This window comes from Rhinopithecus bieti, unplaced genomic scaffold (genome assembly GCF_001698545.2).
Source record: "Rhinopithecus bieti isolate Rb0 unplaced genomic scaffold, ASM169854v2 scaffold_1070, whole genome shotgun sequence".
Classification (NCBI taxonomy): domain Eukaryota; kingdom Metazoa; phylum Chordata; class Mammalia; order Primates; family Cercopithecidae; genus Rhinopithecus; species Rhinopithecus bieti.
The window spans coordinates 3,552,182-3,566,433 of NW_016803844.1; the positions used below are offsets into that span (position 1 = coordinate 3,552,182).

Here is a 14,252-nt window from a genome sequence, read left to right on the forward strand (position 1 = left end):
ATATATACATATATATACATTTTGTTTAAGGTTAACTTGATATTAAAATAAAATGCTAAGTATTCTAGTTACAAATAAGGACTCAGAAATAATTTTAGGTAAAAATCCATTGTTATTAGAAGCAGATCCTATTCAATACACAGCTTGCTGCCACTTAACTAATTACTTTTTTGGAGAAACAGTATGATAGGCAAAAATATTGTGGTATAGTCAAAACAGTAAGAGGTTTTGTTTGTTTGTTTATTTTTTTGTTTGTTTTTGAGAAGAAGTCTCGCTCTGTCACCTAGGCTGGAGTGCAGTGGCACTGTCTCGGCTCACTGCAACCTCCACCTCCTAGGTTCAAACAATTCTCCTGTCTCAGCCTCCAGAGTAGCTGGAACTACAGGCACCCACCCCCATGCTTGGTTAATTTTTGTATTTTTAGTAGAGACAGGGTTTCACCGTATTGGTCAGGCTGGTCTCGAACTCCTGACCTCAGGTGACTCACCTGCCTCAGCCTCCCAAAGTGCTGGGATTACAGGTGTGAGTCACTGCACCCTGCCACAGTAAGAGTTTTATAACCTCAAACATGTCATTCCTTTGCTATGAAACTTTACACCAATAACTTTAAATTTTGGGTTAATTTCTTTATTTATAAAATGGGGACAATAGTACCTATGCCCAAAGTACTTATAATATTCTTACAAGTTTCAAATTAAACTAAACTTACATAAAATTCCTTTGATTTAAAATAATGACCCAATTAATTTGGTTATTCTTATTCTGTTACTTACGTGGACATTTCTTGACACAGAATGCTCCATATGTGTACTTTGCATTGAAATTGTGCTCCAGTTGAAAAGTGGTTGGATTGTAGACAAAGGTTTGGGGACACTGAGTAACACACGCTCCACTGTCATTGAAATTCATGCAGGCCTGCAACACAGCAAATATTACTTTCATTTACAAATAAACTTCATAATACTTGTTAATGAAACACTGCCAAAACATGAGAAGGTTGTTTTCTATAATAATTCCAGAAATACTACAAAATTTGATAATTTAAGAGTCATATGTGTTTCTAAAATTTCATAAAACTCTTTTTTCCAGTGTCAGTAAATAGGCCATTTATGGCTACTGAAGCTTAAAATGCTTAGCATGTACGCAGTAATTTCTAAATTGAGAATTGGTTTAAAGTTAGCTAATAGTGAAAAATTATTTCAGTTCACACTTATTCAAAGCATTTATATTTAGTCTTAAAGTATAGCACTGACAACCAAATCTCTAATTCTACAGGCTAGATGTTCACTTGAGCTGGTATTTTAAAGAGTTCCATGTCCCAAGTGACATGTAAAGTGCAATTATCACCATTGTCCTGTAAAAAAATATTGTGATGCTGATTTATATTGGACTTAAAGAAAAGACTCTGGTTGGTGACTAGACAAATACAAATACAGTGTATGTAATGCCAAAATATAAAGAGGTAATTAGCTATAGTCAACCTGTAATTAAATAACATGATGTCATTTCTAGTATGGCTTTTTTCCTAATGCCACTCCATTTAGTAAAAGCCACCATGTAGAAGACAGTTCATTTCTGCTGACTCATATATTTATATTAATAATTTATTAATATTTGCAAATTCATTTGGGAAGAATTAAAACCATTTTATCACCTGAGAGGTGGGTATTTGATATAAAAACAGAATATAGATATAAGTACATATAAATATGTGATTAACAAAATTGTGGACGAGCCAATTCTTTTAATTGAGAAATTAAGCCTTTTTAGGCATAATTTAGGCCTTGGAAAGCAAGCTAATATGAACTCAAGCTATGATTTACATTTAATCATAAATAGTACATATGGCTATTAATAAGCATTAATTTATTCTGTTTCCTCAAAACATTTGCTTCATCAATTGTTGTTTTAGCAAGCACTTTATCATAAACATGACAATCCCCTGATGATGGTCTACTAGATGCATAATCAGAACAAGACTTACTGATGATACATTATTCACTAAGATGACACATTCTAGGAAGAATCTATTAAAAACCAATCTAGAAAACTCAGTAAGTTTTAATTTATGGCTATAAAACTTCATGTGTCCTTATAATTGCTTTACTAACATATTTTATGCAATGTTGTACACAGATTGCTTGGGAACAAAGGAATATAAGCCAGAGGAATAAAACAAATTTAGCTTTGCAACAGCATACAAAACAATGTAACTTATACCAAGGCCTTAGTCTGGCATTCTTGAACATTCTGTACCAAAAGCCAAAGTGGAATCACTGGACCATTCCATAAAAGTAATGAAATGATAATTTGAAGCTCACTCAGCACTGAGCTTATCATGATAATGGAACCATGAAAAAAATTGCAGTGCAAAACTTCTAAGTGAGAGTTTTTGCTATTTGCTGTTTATTTGTTGTTATTGTTTTGGAATTGTTAATGAACCACCTGCAGTGTTCAATGTCTTCAGAATCAAGCTTCCATCCTATGTCTGATGAAAGACAGAGGAGGGTTCTCAGTTCAAGACCTGCTGAGTATCTTCTTTAAATTTGTAACATTTTTATTTCCTTTTCTTCTTCCTCCCTATCCACTTCTGCAATACATATTTTTGTTTCACTATAGGATGAGTGTAGAAGATTATATTCCTTATGATATTAAGAAAATTAAGAAATTACTGTCTACATCATAAGAGCTTTAATATATAGTTTGCTCATTGCTGGAATTAAGTGTCTTTCTTTTTTTTTTTTTGAGACAGAGTCTGGCTCTGTCGCCCAGGCTGGAGTGCAGTGGCTGGGTCTCAGCTCACTGCAAGCTCCACCTCCTGGGTTCCCACCATTCTCTTGCCTCAGCCTCCCGAGTAGCTGGGACTACAGGTGCCCGCCACCTTGCCCGGCTAGTTTTTTGTATTTTTTTTTTTAAAAAAGCTCAATTCTACTACATATGTTTGTTTGCTGGATATTTGAGAGAAAAAAATTTCTGTGTTCATTTTCAACTATATAAACATTTGTGTGTTTTTATAATTTTTAGCTTTAAAATTAAGCTGGTGTTCTGGGTATATGAAATTGAGTTAAATACAACTCAGAATTGCTGAAATGTATGTCAAAGACAAAGAGTACTGTGTCAGGAATATTATATCAAAATATAATTAAAAACTGTCCCTAACAAACTATTTGTAAATCTTAAACTTTTAAAATAATATTACCTTTAAAAATATAAACTAGAAAATACTGAAACTCATAAATATATCTTCTATAATCTTGAAATTTATATTCAAGAAATAAAATGCAATTGCTCCCACTCACAGAACTCAATGATGCAACCACATAAACAGGTAATCACTGCATTACTGGGAAAGGATGCTATTAGATTATAGAAAGATATCTCAATATGTTTTCCAATGAACCTCGTTTGTAATATAAATTATATCAGAAAGATACAATTCATTTAGCAGAAGAGAACAATTCTAGTTAATCAATAGCCAACCTAGTGAGGGAATGACTTCGAGGAGGGCAGAGCATTTTTCTTAATCCTAAAGTGGCTAAAGTTGATCTTACTGTAATAAAACAAAGATTCAAAAGGAAATCAGGATAATAAAAGAGAGAAACTGAAGACATACAAAGCAGTCTGTGTCCTTAGGTCCTGAGCAGCCTCCAGCACATTCTCGATGGCAGCAGTCACTGACGTAAGGCCCGTAGCATCTGCCGTCACATTGTTCTGCACACACCGTCCTTGTCACTGCAGAAGACAGAGATAGGACCATGATCAAAGTCTGCCACCAAGAGAAACTCATGAGCTGAGTTCTGGAGTGATAATTTCTCACCCTATCTTTGACTCAGTTCAACAAACATTTAATGAATGAGGTTTGCAACTAGATCAAAATTGTTATACAAAAATCTCCAAAATTAATATATAATTATTTCATTTTTATATTCTTTCTTGTTTCAGCAAATAATTACAATGCTTTATGATGATTATACCATTTAACAAGAAAGAATCCAATTTGAAGCCAGGCACAGTGGAGTGTGCCTGTAATCCCAACTACTTGAGAGGCTGAGCAGGAAGATTGCTTGAGGCCAGTAGTTCAAGGATGCAGTGGGCTATGACTGCACTGTGAATAGTCACTGCACTCCAGGTTGGGCAGCACAGTAGGTCTCTGTCTCTAAAATTAAAAATAAAGGAACATTGATATAACTAAATGAGACATTTGGCAGGCGAGGAAAGGTGAAGTCAATTCATACAATGTGTATAGTAAGGTCCTAACAGAAGGTGGCCCCAGAAATGGGTCTAAGACTTTTAGTGGTCAATGCAGAAAGGGATACATAAATGTTTAGTTAATTCACATAGTATTTTACATGAGGAAAGAAAGAAAAAGGAAGGAAGGAAGGAAGGAAGGAAGGAAGGAAGGAAGGAAGGAAGGAAGGAAGGAAGGAAAGGGAAGGGAAAGGAGGAAGGAAAGAAAGAAGGAAGGAAAGAAAGCCATTCATAGTAAACACAACAAAAAGTATCATTGATCTTTCTTATAACATACTTCAATCCAAGCTGACAGCATCATATCAAGGTATACTTTACTAAAAGCAATGCTAAAGGTTATCCATCAACATTATAGTAATAAGAGACACAATTCTGCTTATCTCACTTATTCCAAAAATATTTTTAGAGTATTTAAGGTATGAATTTTACAGGATATGTATAGTATATCACTTCATGGTTTCTGTATTTCCACTTCAGCCTTGTTTCTTCCTACATTTTTAAACAGCTCTTCTAAGCTTTCTTTGTTGCTACCTTATCAAGACTCTGCCTCATAAACATTAGCATTCCCCAGACTTGTTCTTGACAATTTTGGGGGCCTACGGGCTCATTCCTGTATAAAAGTCATTCATCTTCTACTTAGCATACTATCTATCAGCAACTGACTTTCAGATCTAGAATTGAGTTCTCTATGGAGCTACAGCATCCATTTCCAGCCGTCTGCAGAAGTCCCCATTTTGATAGCAAGGTATACAAAACAGAACATAACTCTTCTTCCCACACCCACTACTGAGTATACTTCTCTTTTACATTCCCTTATCTTAATTAATGGAAGCACCATATATCCAGTAGCTCGCTAGCAATTTGCAAAGCATTTTCTGTCTCCTATCCTCTTATCATCACTTCTCATACCTAATAAAATTGCCAAGTATTAGGAATTGTTTTCTAAATATTCCTCAGTATTTTCCCTCCTCTCTATTCCAATGTTATTCAAAAGCCTATCTCAAATGATTACATAGTGTTCTAAAAGTTTTCTCAGATCCCATCTTTTCCTTCCAGTTAATCCTCCACAATGCCCTAAAAGTAATGGCTTGAACCTGTAAGTCAACATCTATAAATCAGTGTTAATTCACAGTGTGAAACTTATGACCATCCCTGTACCAAAGGATTAAACCTTAAGCAAGGGACAAAAGCCCTCCTTAAGTTGACCATATCTCTGCCCTTCCAGGAATCACATTACTCTGTTTCTCACGCACAGCCAGATAGAAATACCACTTGCAATTCAGTTGTGATTCTCATTGCTTCTTCACAAGGCGTTTCTCCATGTTAAAACCCTTTCCTAGCCTCTCAGCCTAGGAAATACTTGCTCTGAAACCTTTCCAGACACAGCTCCAAGCTGAGTTATTTTCTCACTGTTGCTTCTGAACAAGCAAGAAGATAAAGTCAGTGCAGCAGTCTATGTAGTCTGAAGATCTAGGCTCAAATCCAAAATATATCCATGTGATATGGGCAAGTTATTTAACCATTCTGTATTTTACTTCACCGTTTTAAAAGACAGAGTTAGTACCCATCTAATAGGATTGAAGATAAGTACACAGGTATAAAGTGCTTTACATGGTCCCTATAAACAGTGTTCATCAACCTAGATATTTTTACTGCACTTATACATTGTATTTTTTTTCATATTTGCTTCCACCTTACCCCTACTAACCTATGGGTTTATTGAAGTTTATTGTCTTACTTAATTTTTAATCTTCAGTGATTAAACACAGGGTTGGTACTTAATACGCAATATAAGTAAATATCCCCTTCAAGTAAATAGGTAAATCATATATTGGCAACTCAATGGCAGTATCTCCTGGGGGCTTAATATATTTATCAGAGAGATAAAAAGGTGTATAGAGTTAAAGAGATAGGTCACTAAGAAATATAAAGAGACAAATACTAAAATACTAAGATTTAAATGCTCCTTAAATTTCTGCTGTTGATTAGTTCATGATTTCATATTTTTAGTTGGATCCTTTTCCATTGAATTTGATGGTGATATTAATAAAACAATGCACACTATTGAAATATAAAGAATATTCTTCCATTTGATGTGATCTAATTATTCTCTATGTAGTATAATCAATACAAACATCAAATAGAGTTTAAACTAAAATGGCACTTGGACTCACCCTCTGTCATGTTTTATCTTGTAAAATAAGGTTACCTGCTATTTTTTACCATAAGCTTATAGAAGATTTGGGAAATAATCACATTTTTATATCTGGATTTGTGAAGGTATATTTTGTATTTGCAATTTTTGTTACATTAAACTTCAAAATAAATTATTTCTTCTATTAGCATTCTGGTACAAAATTCTACATAACAAATCCTCTTGGGCTGTCCCTTCACTTTTTTTAAGTCTTTGACCAAATCGCACCTTTGTAATGAAGTCTGCCGCTGTTTAACACTGAATCTTTCCCAATCAACTGACTCCTCATGAACCTTCATCTTCTTTTTTCTCTTTCTCTCTTTCTTTCATCTGCCTTCCTTCCTTCCTGTATTTTGTTACAGCATCAATTACAATCTAACATACTTCACAATTTATTTATTCCATTTATTTTGTTTCTAGACGTATTACTACATTTGTAACTGGCATTTACATTGTTTTATTTATATTTGATACACACATTATGCATATATATATACCCAAACAATTTATATCCTTTCATGAACGCTTCATGTCATACATTATGCTTATATTGATATTTCTACCTTTTAACCAAGTGGTATATTTGTTTAGATGTCCTAATTAGTAATTCATACAATATAAATGAAATTTTTTTAAAGGAAACAATTTTAATTGACAGTTTTGTAAAGAATAAATTCAAACACAATTCTTCTCTTTCAAATTCAATAAAGTGCTTCGATGCATCAACAGTCACTAATTAAAATAGCAGACATATGTTAAATAAATAAATAACTAGATTTGAAAAGTGTTATCACAGACAGTTAATCAATTTGCTTCTATTTGACAGCTATTGCTCAGCTGGAAAACAATAGAATGGAGTCAACAATCTTATAAGTCACATCATATTTTAATCATAGACAGATACGTCTAAGTGTTACTTTTTATTTTTAACTCCATGGTGATTTGAAGTACTAGACAAAATGTTTCAGTTTCTCTTTATTTATTTACTTTGGCTTTTCCTGCCAAATGAGAAAATTAATGTAGAAAATAATTAAAATAATAAGACAAGTAACCCTGAATTTAGTTTAAAATTATTTATTAAATGTTCATATTAAAATCATTTCTCTCAATTGAGTACACTATTTAAATATGACAAATATTATACAAATATAATCTCAACTGTTAGTACAATCTTAGGTGTGGTCGAATGAGCAAGAGTTAATACGTTGTTTGGACTATTAGAGTGTGAATATAAGGAATATTTATATGTGCATTGGTGTTCGTGAAATATGCGTTAAGAAGTTTTGAAATACAGCGTTTATAGATTCCACATGAGAGTTGGTCAAATAGTATTCATAATGTGTTTCATATGTTAGCTGAGTCTGTTGATTTCCGACATGTATATGATTGATTGTGGGCCTTCTAGGAACAGTTTGGTGTGTGCAAGAAATATTCTCTGCTAAATTTAGGTAGTCTCTGCATAGAGTTGCGAGATGCAGGTCTATCATATCGTGTTATTTAATGTTAAAAGGGAATTATGGCTTTTGTTTTCCAAAATCAGTCTATAATTGATTTATTTCAAAGTAAATTACATTCAACATTTAATATAGGGCTTTTCACCATCAAGATTTTTACATCCCTTAATTCCAAATGAAAATTCAGTAAGCATGAAGCATTTGGACACATAAAAGGGAGACAAAAAGAACAAAATAACAAGCTTAATCACTAAACAGTGATGGGGTTAAAAAGTATTTCATTGTATTATTATATGAGACTTGTATCAAGAAAGAAAACATTCCCTTTGTACAATTCAAGGCTACATGCAAGACAAGTGGAAGGGCATCATAGAGTAAATTTATTTAGTAGCATTTTTTTGATTAATAAGCATTAGTTAATGAGAATAAACTCATCAAATTATAGTCATATTTTATTATGATGGACACACAAAGCAAAAAATAATTCCTGAAATCAATGAGATAAGTCAGCTTCTGTAGGAACATTAACTTATAATTGCTTTGGCTTTTATTAATTCCATCCTTGGTCAAATATTTCATTACATTTTTTTCCTTGTATTTAGTATCCTTTCCATATTGCTTCACTGGATGCATTAAAATATCTGGGTACAATTTTAACTAGCATATTCATTGATGGTATGCACTAAATGTGATTAATATAAAATTTAAAACTGGGACGTTAAACTCCTTATATTCGGGTCAGTAAACTTGACATGGGGAATGTGAATTCATTCAAAACATCCATGAGAATTAGATGGGTAACATGTAAGGAATCAAACATTTTGTGGTAAGCCAATACTACTGAGGAAATATCTATCAAGTCAAAAAATATTAAAAAATTATTAAGTAGTTTAATCTTATCAGTGTCTAACTAATAAGAACTATGGCTTAATTACTTCTTTCAATATAATGATAACCAATACTGTGATTAAAGTTACTCCCATAGAACAAATTTATTTTACTTGAAGAGGCTTGGCAATTTACTAATTAAACATTTATTGTTGCTTCCTAGCAACAATAGCAAAAAAGATAAAGATATTCATAAATAATGCAAAACAGAGCACTGACATCACAGTAACAAAAGATCTCTGTTCGCCCATTAAAAATAGAAATAAGGATAAATTTAGGCATAGTCTTTGTGTCTTTTTATACTCTGACACTTCCTCCTCCTCCCCCATCGCCTTCCTCTTCCCTTATCTCCTATGTCTTCTCTCCTCCAGTGCCTTTTGATTCTCTTCATTTCCTCTAACCAGTGGTTCTGAACTGGGTTGTATATTAGCTCATCTAAGAGTCTTTCAAACTTGAATATTGGAATTCCTCTGTAAGTAAAACTTTTCATTCAGTTGGTATCAGTAGGACCCAAGACTGTTTAATAAGCCCATTTCTATTAAGCTCCCAGATAATGTCTCTGCCTGCTCATCTACAGACCCCATATTGAGTAGCAGAATACACAGCATTTGAAAAAAAAAAAAAAAAAAAAAAAAAAAATGCCTGAGAATCACCTAGTTCCTATTAAATCAAAATTGCTGGCAATTTTCTAGGAGCTTTGGTAGCTTTAATAAGCTCCCTAGGATTCCAATATTCAGTCTAGAGTTGGAAACTTTATTCTAACCAGTCAAATGAGAGAAAAAAATTTTAAGTCATCTACACCATTTGATTGACTGACTGATTATTCCTTGTCTGAAACTTAATCACAGTGACTTCTTGTTTTAATTTTCTATTTGTGTTGTAAAGATCTCCATCACTAATTGGAAAATCAAACAAATAAAATTGATGTGCAAGTAGATATAGGAAAATTTGGGAGGGAAATGACCTATATTTTCGATGGAAGTATTGCCTCACTGGTTCTGACGACAAACATTAAGGATAAATGAGATACCAGTAGAAAATTTCCCTTCTCTCACCCAGCAGCTGTCTGAGTGACAAGTATCTTGGGGCAAACTCTAATCCATTGCTAAACACATTTTAAAGCGTATTTATTTCATTTTTTAAATTTTTATTTCAATTTTTATTCAAAGACTTATACCTCTATGCTGCCTCTATTCTATTTTTGTTGTCAAAACAACAAAATTTGTTGTCAAAATTATGTTCATAAAACATAGCATGTTCATTAACTAGATAGTATTTGAATGGAATGTTTTTATTACACTGTTTCCAGTTATATACCTGGAGGTTTAAACTAGAAGAGAGAAATACTTCGGTTACAGTAGAAGTGATATGGGTTGGATGTGAGTAAGAATTATTGACTATTAGAGGGATAAAAACAGTGTAATGTGCTTCTTAAGTGTTTATTTGTCAGTATTTTAAAAGAAATCTCTTCTACATGCTTTAGACATCCACTTAATTAAAGGTAGGAGGCTTGATGAAATGTTCTCTAGAGGTACCCTCTAGCTCTAAAATTCAATATTTATTCCTATTAATGATGAAACTATGACTAAAAAACCGAACACTTTGGGTTGTGTAACATGTTTTGAGAAAGCTATCATCAACAGGATACACTTAAAGTGAAACCAATAAAGCTCACAGACCATCCAAGAAGAGGCATGACTTATAGAGCATGCTAAACTGGAAAAAATCAGGTTCAATGAAACCAATGCCAAACTATACACTGTTATTAATTATTCCAAAGGAGAACAATTGAACACATTTGTGTGTCCAGGGCCGAGTAGAAGCCAAAAGCTAAATAGAAAGATTTAAAGTAAAGATGTCTGGCCCATCTCCTACATTCTGATTCAGTAAGTCTGGGAAGGTGTCAGAAAATTCATTTTTTTTATTTGGAGGCTTACGTTTTTTAGAAGTAGATTCTATAAGCCAATATTTCCAAACTTCTGCTCTAAAACACTCTCTTATTTCTAATGAAATGTTCCCATAGATGGAAAGGTAGAGTCAGAGCTGGGTTGGTCTTAAACTAGAATGCCCTTTCCTATCTCATATTAAATCACAGAAGAAATAAGTCAAAAATTGTTGCTTCACAGAGTAAGGCCTCATCATAAGCCTAGATCCTAATTTTCACAGGAAAATAATTTTGTGCTTTAAGCATTTTTCAATTCTTTTAACCAGCTACAATGTATGATCTAACATATTTAAAAAGGCTCTCAGAGATCTTTTTTGAAAAAAAAAATAGGCCTAGCAAAATAGAATTATCAGAAAGTATCTGGGCTTCTAAATGACCACAATCATACACATTTTCACAACACAAAATAAAATATAACTAATTCTCTTTTATTCCTAATTCCTAATTGGTATGGTGATAGCTACTCTAAATGAACCGACCAGGCCATACCATGAAGTATATACTCCACAGGTAAAATAACTGTTTAATCCAAAATGCAATAACCTCTGTAGTTCCCCTGGAAAACATAGCAAATATCTGTGCGGTCCCTCCTGAAATTGACATTCAGAGTCAGTTAATAAAAGTAGGGCCAGGCCGGGCACAGTGGCGCATGCCCGTAATCCCAGAGCTTTGGAATGCTGAGGCAGGTGGATCACCAGGTCAGGAGTGACCAGCCCGACCAACATCATGAAACTCCATCTCTACTAAAAAAGGAACCCCGTCTCTACTAAAAAATACAAAAAATACCCGGACGTGGTGACGTGCCTGTAATCCCAGCTACTCAGGAGGCTGAGGCAGGAGAATCGCTTGAACCCGGGAGGCGGAGGTTGCAGTAAACCGAGATCACGTCATTGCACTCCAGCCTGTGTGACTGAGACTCCATATCAAAGAACAAAAAACAAACACATAAAAAGAGTAGGCCCATATTTTGGCAGCTACTAATCAGGTTTGACCTGATGAATCCCTGGTGACCCATGGACTATGACATGATAATATTGCTAGTTGTGTCAAAGAGGTAAGAGATTCTGTCTAATCCATTCTTTATCACCACCTGCTTTATTCGTTTATTTAATGAATTTTTATTCAACCTGTTTTATAAAGACATGATCAATGATTCATTGAGGGACCTTAAAGCTGATTTTAAACCACACACTTGGTCACCAGGGAAATTCTCCCTTCTTAATAGGCTATTAGCATCTCCACAGTTTGTCAGTCAAGATTCAAAAAACAATACTGCCTTGTTACATTAACTATAAAAATATTCTTGAGAGAGAGTATGAATTATTTTGCATATTCCTCACAGGCCTGTAGATACTGATTTCAAGGCAATGAAGGAAGAGTATGAATCTGCATAAGAACACCATAGTATTTTTTAAGAATATTTTTCAAAATTAGAACTGAGGTCTGCACCTTACAATCTGCCAATAAATGATAGGTTGCAGATAAAGTAGTAAAAAAAATTGTAATAATTATATCATAGATCTTTCACAAACCAAGAAATATGGAAAAGTTGGTATTCAAATTTTTAAAATCACTGTGCATTATAACAGATATCGCCACATCTAACCTGATAGAAAACAAACAAAACAATGACAACAAAATTACTTTCTTTCTTTTGCTTATTCTAATTCCCTATCCAAAATGCTAGTAGAGGAAAACAAATATAATCTCTCTCTCACTCAATATACATCTGAATGAGTTTCTTTCTCTCAGTGGTAAAAATGAATGCCAATTTTGCAATGAAAATACCCACAGAAGGGCCAGGAGCAGTGGCTCACACCTACACACCCAGCATTTGGGAGGCAGAGGCAGGTGGATCACTTGAGGCTAGGAGTTCAAGACCAGCCTGGCCAACATGGAGAAACCCTGCCTCTACTAAAAATACAAAAATTAGCCAGGCAGAGGCAGCGGAATCTCTTGAACCCAGGAGGCTGAGGTTGCAGTGAGCCGAGATCACGCCACTGCCATCCAGCCTGGGCCATGCAGCAGAAAATATTTAAAATTTTGAGAAAATAATAAATATTTAAAATTTTGTCTCAAAATGTTTTAAAATTGAAAGTACTCAAAGAATGTTAAGATTAAAAAAGAGCATCATATTAGGTAAACAATGAACAAATATCTGTTGAACCAATAAATACTATCTAGTCCAAATTTCTCATTTTATTGATGAGAAAATTAAAACAGAAATAAACTTACTTGTTTATGAGCAAATCTAAAGTAATGTTCAGACATCTCTAAGAAATATCACTACTTCTTCAGAGTATTCCAAGAAGTTTCTAGTTTTGATGAGGGTGAAGAATTGGGCAAACTATTAGTGGGTGTATAAATTGATACATGATTTTTTGAAGACTAATTTGTCTCTATCAAATTTGTGTATGTAAATTCACATGTGACCAAGTAGTTCTATTTCTAGAAATCTGACTTACAGAAGAATGTGCATCTGTGGACAAATACGTATATAAAAATGTTCATTAGTTGTAACTGAGAATAATACAATGTAACCTAAATGTTCACTAATAAGGAATAGCTTAAGTAAATTATTGTACAACCATAACTTGGGAAATAGCTGTAGCATTAAATAAATAAATAAATATAAATGAAAAGCTGGGCGCGGTGGCTCACGCCTGTAATCCCAGCACTTTGGGAGGCCGAGGCGGGCGGATCACAAGGTCAGGAGATGGAGACCATCCTGGCTAACACGGTGAAACCCCGTCTCTACTGAAAATACAAAAAATATTAGCTGGGCATGGTGGCAGGCGCCTGTAGTCCCAACTACTCGAGAGGCTGAGGCAGGAGAATGGTGTGAACCTGGGAGGCGGAGCTTGCAGTGAGCTGAGATCGCGCCACTGCACTCCAGCCTGGGTAACAGAGCGAGATTCCGTCTCAAAAAAAAAAAAAAAAAAGAAAAGAAAAGAAAAGAAAAAAAGAATGACATTGGTCTCTATGTACTGAAATGAAAGGATTTTAAAAATATAATGTGCAGCAAAACAAAAGTAAGTGATAGAAGAATTAGAAGAATAGATATGGCATACCCATTTTGTAAAACACACAAAATCCCACAATTTTATGTGCTTATGTGTATATGTAAATATAAATACACACATATATACCAAATATTACCATAAAGTAATCACTTTATAAAAAAATGTAGGTTGAAGGAAGCATATTTACTGATGGGAAGGCATTATTATTTTTAGCTTTATGAACTGAATATCACATGAATTAAAACAAAAACCTATACTAAAATAACCTGTCCATTTGGCAGAGCAAGTTCATTATCCCAGTGTTACAAATGAAGAAGCTAACATTTAAAAACTAGCTTATCCCAGGTCAAATGATAAGTTATTATCAAAGTGGAGTTTAAAATTAGTTTTCTGACTCTTATATATCTTCATTTATATGTTTTCATTAAGTTAAGAGTCACAAATAGTAAGTGTCTAAATGTAAAAATCAAAAGGACGTTCCCCTTCCCGAGTCCAAGTGA

The 14,252-nt window shown here is 33.8% G+C and overlaps 1 protein-coding gene across 2 annotated transcripts in view; it reads right to left on the reverse strand.

Moving 5' to 3' along the window:
* Positions 1-14,252, reverse strand: part of ERBB4 (erb-b2 receptor tyrosine kinase 4) — a 1,212,321-nt gene that overhangs the window by 350,044 nt on the left and 848,025 nt on the right. For both annotated transcript variants that reach the window (XM_017855612.1, XM_017855621.1), the window contains exons 6-7: positions 3,614-3,732; positions 774-915 (exon numbers count right to left, since the gene is read on the reverse strand). In XM_017855612.1, coding sequence (XP_017711101.1) covers positions 774-915; positions 3,614-3,732 — 261 coding nt within the window. The remainder of the gene's footprint in view (positions 1-773; positions 916-3,613; positions 3,733-14,252) is intronic.